Source organism: Eubalaena glacialis, chromosome 6, assembly GCF_028564815.1.
Source record: "Eubalaena glacialis isolate mEubGla1 chromosome 6, mEubGla1.1.hap2.+ XY, whole genome shotgun sequence".
Taxonomy (NCBI): domain Eukaryota; kingdom Metazoa; phylum Chordata; class Mammalia; order Artiodactyla; family Balaenidae; genus Eubalaena; species Eubalaena glacialis.
The window spans coordinates 61452103-61465248 of record NC_083721.1 but is presented as its reverse complement, the minus strand read 5'-3'; the positions used below and the strand labels follow the sequence as shown (position 1 = coordinate 61465248).

The 13146-nt window shown below is 47.2% G+C and overlaps 1 protein-coding gene across 3 annotated transcripts; it reads right to left on the bottom strand.

The window, feature by feature from the left end:
- Positions 1–3820: 3820 nt before the first annotated feature.
- ZDHHC23 (zinc finger DHHC-type palmitoyltransferase 23) lies at positions 3821–11709 on the bottom strand. Of its 3 annotated transcripts, none has more exons than XM_061193097.1 (5): positions 11445–11709; positions 10674–10868; positions 7914–8624; positions 6165–6332; positions 3821–4293 (listed from the first exon to the last, which is right to left on the bottom strand). In XM_061193097.1, exons 2-5 carry the CDS (start codon positions 10832–10834, stop codon positions 4026–4028), a joined length of 1308 nt encoding a protein of 435 aa, XP_061049080.1. In that variant the 5' UTR covers positions 10835–10868; positions 11445–11709; the 3' UTR covers positions 3821–4025. The 3 variants fall into 3 exon arrangements, with proteins under 3 accessions (XP_061049080.1, XP_061049078.1, XP_061049079.1); XM_061193095.1 differs by having other exon boundaries at positions 10674–10843; XM_061193096.1 differs by lacking the exon at positions 11445–11709 and adding an exon at positions 11163–11259 and having other exon boundaries at positions 10674–10843.
- Positions 11710–13146: the final 1437 nt, after the last annotated feature.

Here is a 13146-nt window from a genome sequence, read left to right as displayed (position 1 = left end):
ACGTTTAGCCCGCAGCGTCCAGTGTTGGCTTCACAAGTCCCCTTTAACGTTGCTGAATCAGTTACGTTAAATTTAATATTAAATAAATTTTCCTGGGTTTCCTCTAGTCTAACATCAGACCCAGAAACGTAATCAGATGAAAAGGCTCAGAGGCCCCAACAACTCCAACCGGCAAATCACCTAGACCACAGGATCGCGACAAGCTGAGCTCTGTAACACGACATCTTGTCAGTGGCGCCATGTGAAGAAATAGAGGATTTTAGTTGCATCGATAACTGGAATAGACTAGCTCTGCTTTTAAAGGTTTGCTTTTAAAGTATGAGTTTTCTAGAAGTTAAAGGTGCCATCGGGAAGGCTAGCTAGTAACATCACAAGCCCGTCCACAAGAACATACCAAATTTTATTCAGCAATCAGTTAAGCATAGCTCTCGTTCTCCCCCTGCATCACCTTGGCAATGTTTAATACAAAATGGCATACTTGTCAAGCTGCTGATGAGAAACCCAGATTCCAAACAGGTGCCTCAAGCAAAAGTCTCTACTATCCATTGCTTGTTTGAGGAACTGCTCCTTTTTAAAATGCAGGGTACCAAAATATAGCTAAAATGAAGTCATATAAACCTACTTACCGGGACGCTTAAACCTCACAAAACATTAATTTTTAAACATCCTGGTTAAAACTGTGCTTCTAGATGTCATATTTTTGCTTATATTAGTTGTGTTTTATAATAAAAAGCTAATGTCCTACCCAAAGGAAACAGTCTATTAAGCAGATGGTCACTATTACAGAGAACCTTACCAGCATTGTGTTTCCTGGCAGTGGAAGATTCTATTATAGAAAATTTTCTCTTGCTAAAAATTTTAGAAGTACCAAGGACTATTGCATAAGAGAACGTTTGTAGCAGTCTTTCTGCTGGGCAGATGGTACAGTGGAAGACAACATTTACTTCATTCACCAAAGGAGACCACCAGTACTTGGAGAGCAAAGATTTACAGGATCCTAAAAACAGACACACAGGTGGCTGACGTGAGAGGAGCAGCCCAGCGTCCCCAAAACACACTTCAGGCTTGATCAGCAGCATGAGAGGAGCCTACCGGAGGGCCGCGGTCAATGGTCCGTTCACCTTAGGTGTGCCCAGCTATAAGCACAAAGTACTCTTTGGGGAGCGTAAGAAACATTTCTAAATACTGAAGGATTTTCTCCCTTCGTGCAATCCTGATCCTCAACTACTTCTCCCTCACATCTTTCAAGTGGACCCATTTCTCTCCCCAGGGAAGAGTACACAGTGGCATGACAGTAATGGAAGTGGTCAGACTACAGCAGATCATTTACTCAACTCCACATCCAGTATGTTTAACAGAAACTGAGGATGTGGGGTGAAAGTGGGGGACGCACTTGTCTGAAATACGTCAGGGCGGGCCTGCCCCTACGGCCAAGAAACTGCGGTTACAGGTCCGCAGGGCAATTCCCCCAGCCGCTGCCACCACTTGCGCCCGGGAATCATTTGTTCCCAGAGGCCTTGTCCTTTCAAAGGACGAAATCCCTCAAATAGCTCCAGACCCTAAAAAGCGTTGAAAGTCCAGGAGTACAGACCAAGGATATCCCAGAGTGTACAGAAACTGCTCACACGTAGCCCCTTGGTTGCTCCTCCTTTTGGTGCAAATACTTCAGCAGGCTTTTACCTCCACAGAACCAGGGAGCTTTTCAAAGGCTTGAGCTTTCTTCTGTAAACGGCCAACCGTGAAGTTCTCAACTTCAAACAAGCACCTTAATTCCAAACAGCCAGAATAATATACAAGGAGTTCTTCTCTGAGTGAGGGAAATGGTGAGTTGCCCCATCCAGGTAACCCTGTTAGGGGTGCATTGTTACAAAGATGATGATCGTTCCTAATTCTCCCAAATGACTGTGGTCTTCAGGGTACTCCTCAGCTTCAGCACATCATATTTTGATTGTTGTTAAAGATTTGGCAAGAGGCCAAGATTACTGACTAGTCTAACATTTCTATGAATTTTATTATCAATTGCTAGACAATCAGAGTTGGCTGTACATCTGGCATTCAAGAGCCTACAAGCAGAGATTTCTGGCCACATGTGCTGTCCTTGACATCATTACTCTCTCTCTCTCTCTCATCTCCAACCCACACAGAAAGGAATTCGTTACATCACCTCCAATGTTAATTCCAAATGAATGCTTGATTCTGGACCAGGGACAGGGTACCACTGTACAAACCACAGACTCTGCTAACATCCCCAGACTTGCTCTTTGGCTCATCCTAGTGGAATACGGAGCCTATCGTTCACTAAACAATCCATCTCTAGGGAGAGCAACGACAAGCCTGTATAAAAATGTGGTGCCTGTCTTAAGGACAGCCTCGATTAATGGCAGGACTAGGGATGGTGCCAGCTGCAGAGGGTGGCAATGCTGTAGAAGTAGCAATATTTCTTCTCGACCTTTATAAACCTCTTGCTACAGCAGCATGCACAGAAAGACTGAAAAAGCTGGCAATATTTTCCCTATATTAAGCTATTAGCCAAAACAAATTTAAGGGCTCATGAATTCTTTGGGGTTCCAAAATAAAGTACAGGTACAAAACCAAATATTTCAAGAGGGTATTTTTCCCCATGTGAAGTTGCCTCATCTTAATTCTATGCCAGAATAGACCCACGTTAAATATTTAATCCTTTACACATTTTCCGTTTTGAGATACAATTAAAGAAACAATTTAGGAAGAGCTAGGGAAGAACAGTAATCTATTAATTAGTGGAAACCACATATACCCTGTTTCTTCTCTCCTAGTGAGATACTTTTATCTTGGGAAAGGTGAATGAGAAGTAATGTGCAAGTTAAGTGGGAAGACGTCAATCAGCCCCTCAAAGAGAGCTCATGCCAGAATAATGTGAACGCCAGAATACTGGTTTTTGCAACTTAGTGCTATTACCGACAGTGTCTGAATTACTTATATCAACAAAAAAGTCAAGCTCTTGATATTAACCAGACACCCTGCCCACAAAGAGAGTAAAATCTTCCCCATAGGAGTGTCTGTTCTCGTCCAGCCATTGTCACAAGTGTGTTAGCACCTGACCAGGCAACACATGGGAAGAGGAAAAAAACATTGATGCCTACTGGAATTACTTAAGAGTAAATCCGAACAGAATAAATCCATAAGAAATAAGATCAATATAAGAACTCATCACCTAAACTCATGACCACTGTGCATTATACTAGCAATAATTAGGCTTGTAATTATTATCAACTTTCAAGATCAGATGACAGCGTAAATCCATTTGGTCATCTTCTACCCTGTTTGAGTAGTTAATGTCTAATACTTCAGAAAGAGAAATCCCCATAACTGTACAACATGGTATTTGGGGATCTGTTTTTCACTCTGAAATGCTGAAAATGGACTGGCTTCAATATTCTGACCTGAAATATTTTTTCCAGTCTTAGGAGTCTCCTAATAATACTTCATACCTCTCTGGTGCTTTAGTTTTTCGTTGTTTTTCAGTGCTTTCCACATACCGCATCCCTCTCGTGACCCTCCCGTGTCCCCCCACACAACCGCTCTGTGAGGTAGCCAGGGCAGCATCAGTACCCCACTTGACAAATGAACCTGAGACTCAGGGAAGTGACTTGACCAAGGGTCGCATGGCTATTAGGAGTTGAAAGAGGGACTAGAAACTACCCTAATCCAAAGCTCTTTCTCCCATACTAATGGGTGGCAATTGCTTCTGTCAATTTCTGCATTAGCAATCCACATCCTTTTCAACTTCTCGTGACTGAGTTAGTTAATAAGGTGACTGGAAAGGAATGGCTCTACTTTTACTGCTTTGATATAAAAATCCCTTAAATTGTGAAGTCAGAAAAATTAATTTCTTCCCAGTCCAGTGCCTAAACCTGAGCATGGCCCTATAATGCCTTTAAAAAACTGGGGATAAACACAAGCATCCTGCGCGTACCAAAGTGTAGGATGCAAGGGAGCAGGGGGAGGAGCCACCCTCCCGCCCCCGGAGCCGTACAGAAGGCACTTCATACAATGTCCTCAGCAGGGTGGTGGAAGGGGTGCATGCCCAGGGTGGAGAACTGGTGCCAGTTCTGCAGGAAGCCCCGATTGTACTGGCCTGTGTCCACGATGAGCCCGCAGAGCAGCCGGCGCCCCATCTTCTGTCGAAGGGCCTGCTGCACTTCCCTCTCCGTCACGTTGTAGCTGATGTTTATAAGCTGGATCAGGAAGATGTAGGCCATGCCCCCCACGATGATCACAGAGTACCACACGCAGGTGAAGCACAGAGCTGAGCTGGGAGCAGGAAAAGGTAGGTCAGGGCGGCCAACGCTTCACATTCAGAGAGCTCTCCCCACAGTAACATTTTACACACGTAGTACTTACTCCTAAGGACGCTGGCCCCTTCCCTGATTACCCCACTTGGAAGATACTTTTCTCTCCTCGGAGCGCCAATAACCTGCTTCACTTATGACTCTTAACGTGTTCTATCTCATAATTACCGGTGCCTCCTTTTCTAGGATGTGATGCTAGAACAGCAGGGACTGTTTTGTGTGTTTCGTGTCCCCCACACAGCCAACAGTGTCTGACACGACCACAGTCAAGACCTGTTTGTTGCATGAATAACTCCTAAATTGTTCTTAATGCAGAAGAAAACGGAGGCGCCGTGAGACTGCTGTAAACGTCCTCAAGGGGGCTGTGGGTGGGAACCGGGGAGCAGTGCTAAGGTTGCTCATCGCCGTTCTCTTGCGACAAGGCTGACGAGCGCAGGTAAGAGGACAGCTCCCAACACCAGCAGCCCTTCCCTCGTCAGCTCTGAAGGAGCACCAGGGGCACCATCGCACTTCAAATCCCGCTTCCAAAACCCAACAGGGTCACCCAGGACAAGAACTCTGCTTCCAGCTCGTTAATAAGATTGTGAGGGGAGGCTGCCGATCGACGTCTGCCAATTGATGATCTTCAAACATCTGCACATGAGTTTGCGGGAAATTCATTCAGGATCTTCGTCTGTTAAGCTGAAAGGGACCTCAGGGATGATTAAATCGCCACAAGGATGAGGAAAACTGAGGCCCAGTGAGGAGACATGAATCGTGGGTCCACAGCACTGAGAACACAGTAGCAGGACTGTGTCCCTCATTTCATTTACGGGGCCCACAGAAAGCCTAGAAAACTCATGCTCACCAGCGTATAGGCACGACGACCCCCAAGGGCCTCTGCTTTCTTCTCGCTCTTTGTGTTCAAGACACTCCCTGCTTTGTCCACACAGCACCCCTGTGCGGGCCCTTGTCTGTACCAGTCTGTGGACAGATCTCCCCCTCGCCACTGCAGACCCAGACTTTCGTGGGCATTAGAACAGATGGGCCCTCCTCCGCAGGTTAAGTTCCTGTCTTCTCTGTGTTGAGAGTCTTGATAGGTTGTGAAATCCTTCAGTGACTACTATTCTTAGTGGGTTGTGATAAATGTCCTAAAGCAGAGCTTTCGGGGACAGGGTGGGCAGGGGATTGGGCCAAAGCTAAAAAGTTCCCGCTTCCGCTACAGCATGGAGATCATCACACTGTATAAATGGGCCCCAACCTAAAAACACTGAAGGAAATTCTGACCTAGATACCACAGTAATCATGAGTGGTGATTTAAAAAAAAAAAAAAAAAAAGTAGAACAGGAAAAAAAATCAATGGAGGTTAAATAGAAAAGAAAGGTTACAGAGATTGTAAGCATTTCACGAAAGGGTCAGAAGCGGTAAATTAAGACGGCTACAAAGCACCAGAAAACAGCAATAAAGTGAGAATTCCCCCGATAACGAGCGACAAAAGAGACCACATCCATACCCAGAGACTGCTACTTTAGTTATCATTTCAGTTTCACTGTGGCTACCTTGGGCATGCTAGTGGTCATTTGACCCTGAAGTCCCTGAGTAAGCCTAGTCCTACTTGTAGAGCACTGGTTCCTCACTTTTTAAGGTCAACGTTTCTTGTGACATCACCCAGAAAAATGCACGTATCCACTGCACAACTGTGTGTTGGCAATTTCAGGGATACCCAGCATCCCCAGAACCTGTCCTGTGTTTTGGGTGAGAACCCCTAACCTAGCAGTGAATCACAGCCCCGTACATTCACTGCAAATCCACTCCCTCTTCCGTGGGGCCCCGTATGGGGTATCCATGTCTCACCTGTAATTTGCATAAACTCCAGGGCAATAGAAGAGAGCTGTGAAGACACTTCTATCTGTACAAATGGTGTCCAAGGTCAGCGTTATCCCGTACACCGAGGTGAGCAGGAAGATCAAAAGGGCAAGCATAAATGCTTGATGATTTGATTCTCCGACACAGCTATTTATCCTCCAAACAGCACAGAGGGGAAGAAAGCAAACATGTTTTAAAAAGTTCTCTAATAGCTCAATAAACAAGAAAGCTTTTAAAACAGAGATAGTGTGAATTTCAGTCATTAAAAAATAAGTTCTCTTGTTTTTCAATTTTAGGGAATTAAAAACTTGTCTGCTGAGAGATGTAGTCTTATATTCTCCGCTCTTTGCAAAGTGAAATCATATCATTAGCTTAAGGACAAGACTAAGTAAAAAAGCAGAACCTGGCTAACAAATCTTTCTAGATGTTAATAAGTGAAGTCTGTTACCCAATGTTAAGAGAGTTAACACTGTAATCACCACCATAAGGATAGGATGGTATCAGAGTTATAAAAACTTAAAAATGCTAAATCAGAAGTATTATACGATGTGGGAAAACATACATTACATACACATATTAATAAAAGATCCCAAGAGGTTAGAAACACAGTGTGGGGTAGAGAACTCAACAGTATACAGACTACTTGTCAGGTACAGAGTCCCATGTCATGGCCATTTGTAGGGCAGGATGACAGGCATGCCGGGATGCTCCAGCGGGCAGAGATCTCACAGGCGAGGCTGTCAGGACCTCTGCAAACCAGCGCTTGTAAATGGGCCACCACCCTGCACACACGCACGCACACACCCAGGTATGCACGAGAATAAATGATGAAGACAGAGAAGAGGAAAACCTAAAAATGAAAATACCTGCTTACTCCTAAAGACAAAGCCCCAGAAAAGAGCTGTCCCTGTTCATAAGCCTTGAACTTAAGGTCTGCTCCTGTGTCCTCCAGGGCTGTCTGCACCCTCACCCTGTCCCACGTCCCCCTCTGAGGGGGAGACTGTGACATGATCAGAATCCTAGATAAAAGGCCCAATTCACTGACCATGACCGCCTCAAGAGCAAGTTGCAATCATGCTACTTACAGCATTCATATCTGAATCAATCACGCTCCTTTAGTTTAAGATTTATTCAGTAAAGCTGCAACATTTTCTTTAAAAGTTGCACCGCACATCTTACGGGTGTCCTCAGGTGTCCTCGTTTGTCACTGGCCAGCAAAGAGGTACCCAAAAAGCCCATTTCTGCACCACTAACCAAATAGGGAGTTATCTGGCAGGACCTTAAGTCAATAATGTCAACTAGAAATCACTGGTAGCATCAAAATGATGACGGATACATGGTCAGAGGATCAGAGTCACCTAAAAGTACAGGAACACTTTCTTGAGCTCTGTGAGCACAGGGAGATGTGCCTATACTATGTCTGATACATTCTTTTTAAAAAAGTCATTAAACTGTAGATACTTCTCTCTTAGAAAGAAGATGAGGGGCAGCTCAAAAGAGAAAGCGGGGAAAAGAAAAAAAAAAAAAACACCTTCCGGAAATGACTGAAAAGAACTAAATCTGTGAAGCTCAAAAAACTGATGACTAAGTGGGAACATCATAACAGCCCACAAATATCTCCAAGGTGTAAAGCTGGGAAGGAGAGAAATTTGAGGATGGCACAAAGGAAGAGCAAACCCGGCTAGAGAGTCTCACGTGAATGTACCCTCCGCAAGCCTCCAGATTTTTCCAACATACCAGACGCAGTGATGATCCATCCTCCTCACACAGACGCCGCAGATCCGGCAGTGCCACGCCCGGGCCGGCCGCACCAGCCGGCACTTGGCGCACCAGTCCTCCTTCCCCGTGGCGGGGCTTCCGGCCGACGTTCTGGGGCAGCCCTTAGGCTCATCCTTGGGCGCGCGGTTGTTGAGACCGCCCGCTGGATCTGCGCCGGGGAACCCTTTGGGCTTCTCCGGCCCTGTCCTGTTCAGGTATTCCGTGTGGCTGCCGCTTAGAGATCTGTCACCGTTTGCTGGGTTTCTGAGGTAGCCTGGATCCTTCTTGGCTCGGCACAAGGCTAAGAGTATGAGAAGTAACCCGCAGGTAAGCAGAGCCAGCTGAGTGGGCCCTACACGCCCCCTGGGGACCACTTCCTGCAGGAACACGTAGTACATGTAGCCCAGAGAGAACAGTCCGAGGCTCAGGAAAAACAGGGTCTGTTCTTTCCTTCTGTGAGTGAGGTAGTAGTACCACAGAGCCAGCACAGGGAGGGAGGTCAAAACCACCACCCCCAGGAGGAAATGCCACGAAGCCACTCGGAGGAAGACAGGCAGCAGGAAGAGTGGGGGAAGGAGGCTAATGTTAACTTTCCTGGCTCCCCTAAGCCAAGGAATCCGGAGGCGGTCAGAGATCGTATCCATGATCCTTTCGTAGGTCTCGGGCTGCACGGACTTACACGTGATCCATCTGTTCAGAGAGAGCACAGAGAAGGCACCTCCGACGTGTTTGCTGAATTACAAACCACTCAACACTAGGCCAGACAGCAGGATAAATGATAAAAGATGCCAAAGACCAAGCATTCTACTTCCTTCCTATTAAACACGAACTCTTCAGATTCATGTATAATTTTTTAATACGAACGAGAAAATGTTTAGATATTTAACAGAACTATTTCTCCACGAAACAAATACACAGGAATACACACGTATTCCACATAAGTCCTGTTCAGACTGGGGTGGGCGTAGAGACATAAGAATCTCAAAAAAATTCACAACCTAGTTGTGAAGACAACATGAGAATCCAAGAAATATTAGATAAGTGACAAAGTAGCAAAATCACCCAATGAACTATTACAGTCAAACACGGTAAGGTGTGCTCAGAGGAGAGGACACACTTCCCGGTGGAGTCATCGCAGGGGTCTTTGTGGGAAAAGAGGGATTTGTGCTCGACCTTGACAGCTGGCTAGTATTCCTGTGGGTGGAGAGCAAGGCAGGGAGGCGTTCCAGCGGAGAGACGCGTGTGCAGCACAAAACCTGTCCTGGGCCGGGGGAGTAAACCAGTTCAGTAGGGCAGGGGGCTGCATAAGGAAGCGTGGAGGTCAAGCTAGTACAAGTCAAATGACTGAGCTTTGTGGACAGGTAGTATTGTTGACTTTTTCGCATACTTAGGCTATTATGGAAAGGAACAGTTTAAGGAAGGATAACATTGGTTTTAGAAATTTAGAATTTAAAAAAAAAAAAATTTAGAATTTTAAAAAATAGGGCTAGACTTGGAAGTGAATGGGAACTAACTATATGGGAGGCATACAGAGCAGCGGATCTGTGGAAATGCTGGGAGCCCATCTCATCCAGAAGGGTCTGGAGAAAAGAAAACTCAGGGACAGCCCAGGTCTCAAAGGCTGGGAGGGAGGAAGAGTTAGAAGGCTAATGGAAGAGCTGTGGTCTTGAGTGATGGAGGTTACAGAAAAGGCATCATTTCTCCATTCATTAGTCCAAAGTTTTCTAGTTTCTCAGTATGGATTTTAGACTCAGACTAAAGAACCTACCTTTAAAGACACCTGTAAAAGACTATTGACACTGTCAAGGAAGAATTACAAAGGGATTATGGGGTACTAGACTACAGTAGTCCCCAAGAATGCGTCTCATGGCGAGATCAACACACCAAGCTCCAAATCAGCCATGTGCCACTGCAATGACGTTTTTTAACCAGAAGGAATTATTGATGGGAAATGCAAGTTTCCACCATCTGTATTCTCCCCACGTTACGCTTTCCATGTGATAATTTTTAAATATATAATTATTTAGAAAATGGATAAAAACCAGGTTATTACTGTTTGGCACAAAATTTTTTCAGTGATGTTAGAAATCATCTCTTTGGATAGTTAATTTCCATCACTTGGGATAACGGTGAAAATAAAAGCCAAATACAATAGCATCAAACAGGACTGTGTTGCTGCTCATGCTGAAAACAGCCAGTCCAGGGGAGGAACATGCCTTCTGGCTGGATTTCCTCCCCAGAAACAAGGGGTGAAACCGATTCCAAGAGCAGGAAAATGATTTTTCAACCCTCAAGGCCCCGTGTGGCCAAGTGCAATCCAGTCCCAAGATGTCAGTCTCTGAATGCTGAGACCACTGAGAATTGTAGGAACTTTCTGGTACTAATGTGTTCATTTTAAACTTACAGATTCTCCTGGCCTGCATTTTATTTTTTTTAATGCGTTTAACTTGCCTACTATCCCTTTACCTGCCTGTTCTCTCCGTCACCTCCCCCCTTTAAATGAGAAATAATAATGTCCTAGTAAACTGAGCTGAAAAGACAGTTGTGCACTACTGAGTAATAATTCATCTTTATAAAGTCCTCACACTTGACATAAAAGACAACTTTCAGTTGGAGATAAGTGGAAATAGAATGAAGAGCAAATTCTAGTGTTCTGGATGGCCAAGCTGAAAGTATACGTGGTAGTTCTCAAAAAGGCGGGAGGGATCAGCCCAGCATCAAGAAACACACAGCTCTTACCTATCACACCCTTCATCCAGATCTTGGCAATCACACAAACAAGCAGCCACGTGGTTCTTTTCCCCATTTCGATCTATGTACTCGCAGCAGCACAGGGGCTCCAGTTCAGGTTCTTCCGCTTTGTTTTTCTTCCCTGGCTTCATACTGCCCTTCTTGGTCATGATTTCCACCTGTCACCACGAGGCATAAGAAGCCCTCAGGAGGTAAAGTGAAAAGAACACAACTCATAGCAAGCACACCCAAGCCTATCCCTGATTAACCACCAACGCCTGAGAAATCAAAAATGAGAAGAGGGGGAGGTGGTCCCCTTTTTATCAGGCTTTACTGGCTCGGCTTAGCCAGACACAGAGCTCCAGGGCTCTAGGGGCTCCAAGCGCCTTCCCCGCCAGGTCCCCATCCAGGACAGGCGCCGCCTGGGCGCTAGCCGTTCCCATGACGACAGCCTACTACGCGGCCCGGGACAGCCGGGGCATAGGTGGCTGCACTCACCTGCGGGTGCGGCCTGGGGAGGGCCGGGCTGTCCCCGCCCGAAGCCAGGGTGCGGGTGGAAACACCCTCGGGGCTGCGGGCGGAGACAAAGCGTGTATCCACTGTGGCCGACTACCCGGCTCTGGAGAGGCCACCGGCGCCCGGGTAGCGCTCAGGATCGCCGTCCAGACCCACTTCTCCGCCGCGAGGTGGGCGCGCCTCTCCCGCCCCGGCCAATCGTGAGGACGTGGGTGGGCCGAGAACACCGCCCAGCCCGAAGAATGACCTTGGGAAGGAAGTTACCTGCGCTCCCGGGCCGAGGTGCGGCTGCAGTCAAAGAGGCCAAGGCGGAGAGAAGGGTCGGCTCCTCCCGAGGCGCGGACGCGTCTGCCGATCTCTGCTCCACGGGGCTCCCGACGCGATGGTTGGAGTCTCAGGGACCCCGGCTCCGTTCTCCGCCGCGCCCTCTCCGCCGCCGCCCACCTGTGACCACAGCCGGCCGCCGCTGGGGCGGTGCGCCCGCCTCCCGCGGTGTCCCCCGCCAACCTCCGCCGTGTCCCCAGCCGCCCCACGGCCGGCCGGGCTGAGCGCGGCAAGTCCGCGAGCTTCCGGGTGCCCCGCCCCCGGCGCCGGGCATCCCCCGCCCGCACGTGCGGAGCCCTCCGGCGAGGCCCCTCCCCCGGCCCGCGGCCCTGGCGCCCGGGGGAGCGGAGGAGCGAAGGCCGGGCTTCGGCAGCGGGTCCAGGCTGTTGGGCGCCGGGCTGACCCCGCACCTCCGCCCCGCCACGCCCCAGAGGCGGCCGCCCGGACCCCGCCCGGCCCCGCGGGTGCCTGCGGGCGGCGCGTGGGCAGGGCAGCCTCCCGAGCCTTCGGGTCGGCGAAGGCGGAAATACGGGAAACCTGGACCCCTGAGAGTTTCCTAAATACGTGAGACCCGTGGGTCGGCAGGTCTTCGTTCAGACGCCAGCAACAGGCGTTGGGGGAGATCTCCACGGCAAAATGTTACCGACGTACCGCCCCCAAATTCGCTAACCTTCTCTTAAAGGCCCAGGTCACTGTCCCTGATCTGTTAATTATCCAACTTGTTCATTTTCATGATTTCTGGCCAGCAGTCTCTACATGCGACCAAAAGGCCAATCTAGTACTCTTGCTCCAGAAAGCTGCATATTTGAAATGAAACTGCCCTAAGATGAGAGTCCTCTTTGGGTTTCACTTTTGCACAAAAATTTTTTTAAAGGGTGTAGGCCCATGTATACGTTTTCACAGAAACAGGCTTTCTAGTTTGGGGAGGGTTTGACCGAAAAAGAAGAAAAACAACTCAGAGATTTGGGGTTTTATTGATATTCAATTTACATAGGCTCAAATACAATTAATTGAATTCTGCATACATATTTAGTAGTAATTTATAAAGCAACTTAGCTTTGGTAACTTTCTTTGAGGTATTTTATGAAGTACAGGTTTTCAAGAAATATCACAAAAATACTCAGCTTGTCAGTGACCATGTTTGTGAAATTAACAGAGAACAAGATTTCAAGTCTACAATCCAGTCACTCTTGCTCAGTCAGACACATCATAAATCCTTATCAAAAACCTCCAGGTAGGTACACTGGTATCCCAAGGTAGGTTAGTTGAGATTCACCCAGAGAAACCCGTTTTTCCTCTAATCCAGTCAATAATTTCATTCTCTATGGGCATCTCGAAAATGACTTTAGCAATCCCATGTGGCTTGGGTGACTCTGGGCAAAAAAGAGACATCTAACTAAAGGTAGTTGTTATTCAAGCAGTAAGAATATATACAAATTATTCTGCACTGTCCTTCTCTTGTTCCAGAGACATCACTTGTATTGAGACACATATGCCTAAAAACTTTTAATGAAGAGCCAAAGCTCATGTCTGATTTACAACTTGTCAGTGCACTTATTTTGGGAGGTAAAGCCCCCCAAAGTCTTTCTTAAAGAGCTAAAGTTTGTGTCTGGCTTACAACTGACTGCCTAAAGCCACACAT

Bases quoted from the DNA above. Each gene is read 5' to 3' on its own strand.
- ZDHHC23 (XM_061193097.1), bottom strand. From the start codon at position 10,834: ATGACCAAGAAGGGCAGTATGAAGCCAGGGAAGAAAAACAAAGCGGAA. The intron at 8,625-10,673 runs GTAAGAGCTGTG...CTCTCTGAACAG, and splicing joins CTGGATGAAGGGTGTGATAG to ATGGATCACGTGTAAGTCCG. The intron at 4,294-6,164 runs GTGAGACATGGA...TCCTGCTCCCAG, and splicing joins GGAGTTTATGCAAATTACAG to CTCAGCTCTGTGCTTCACCT.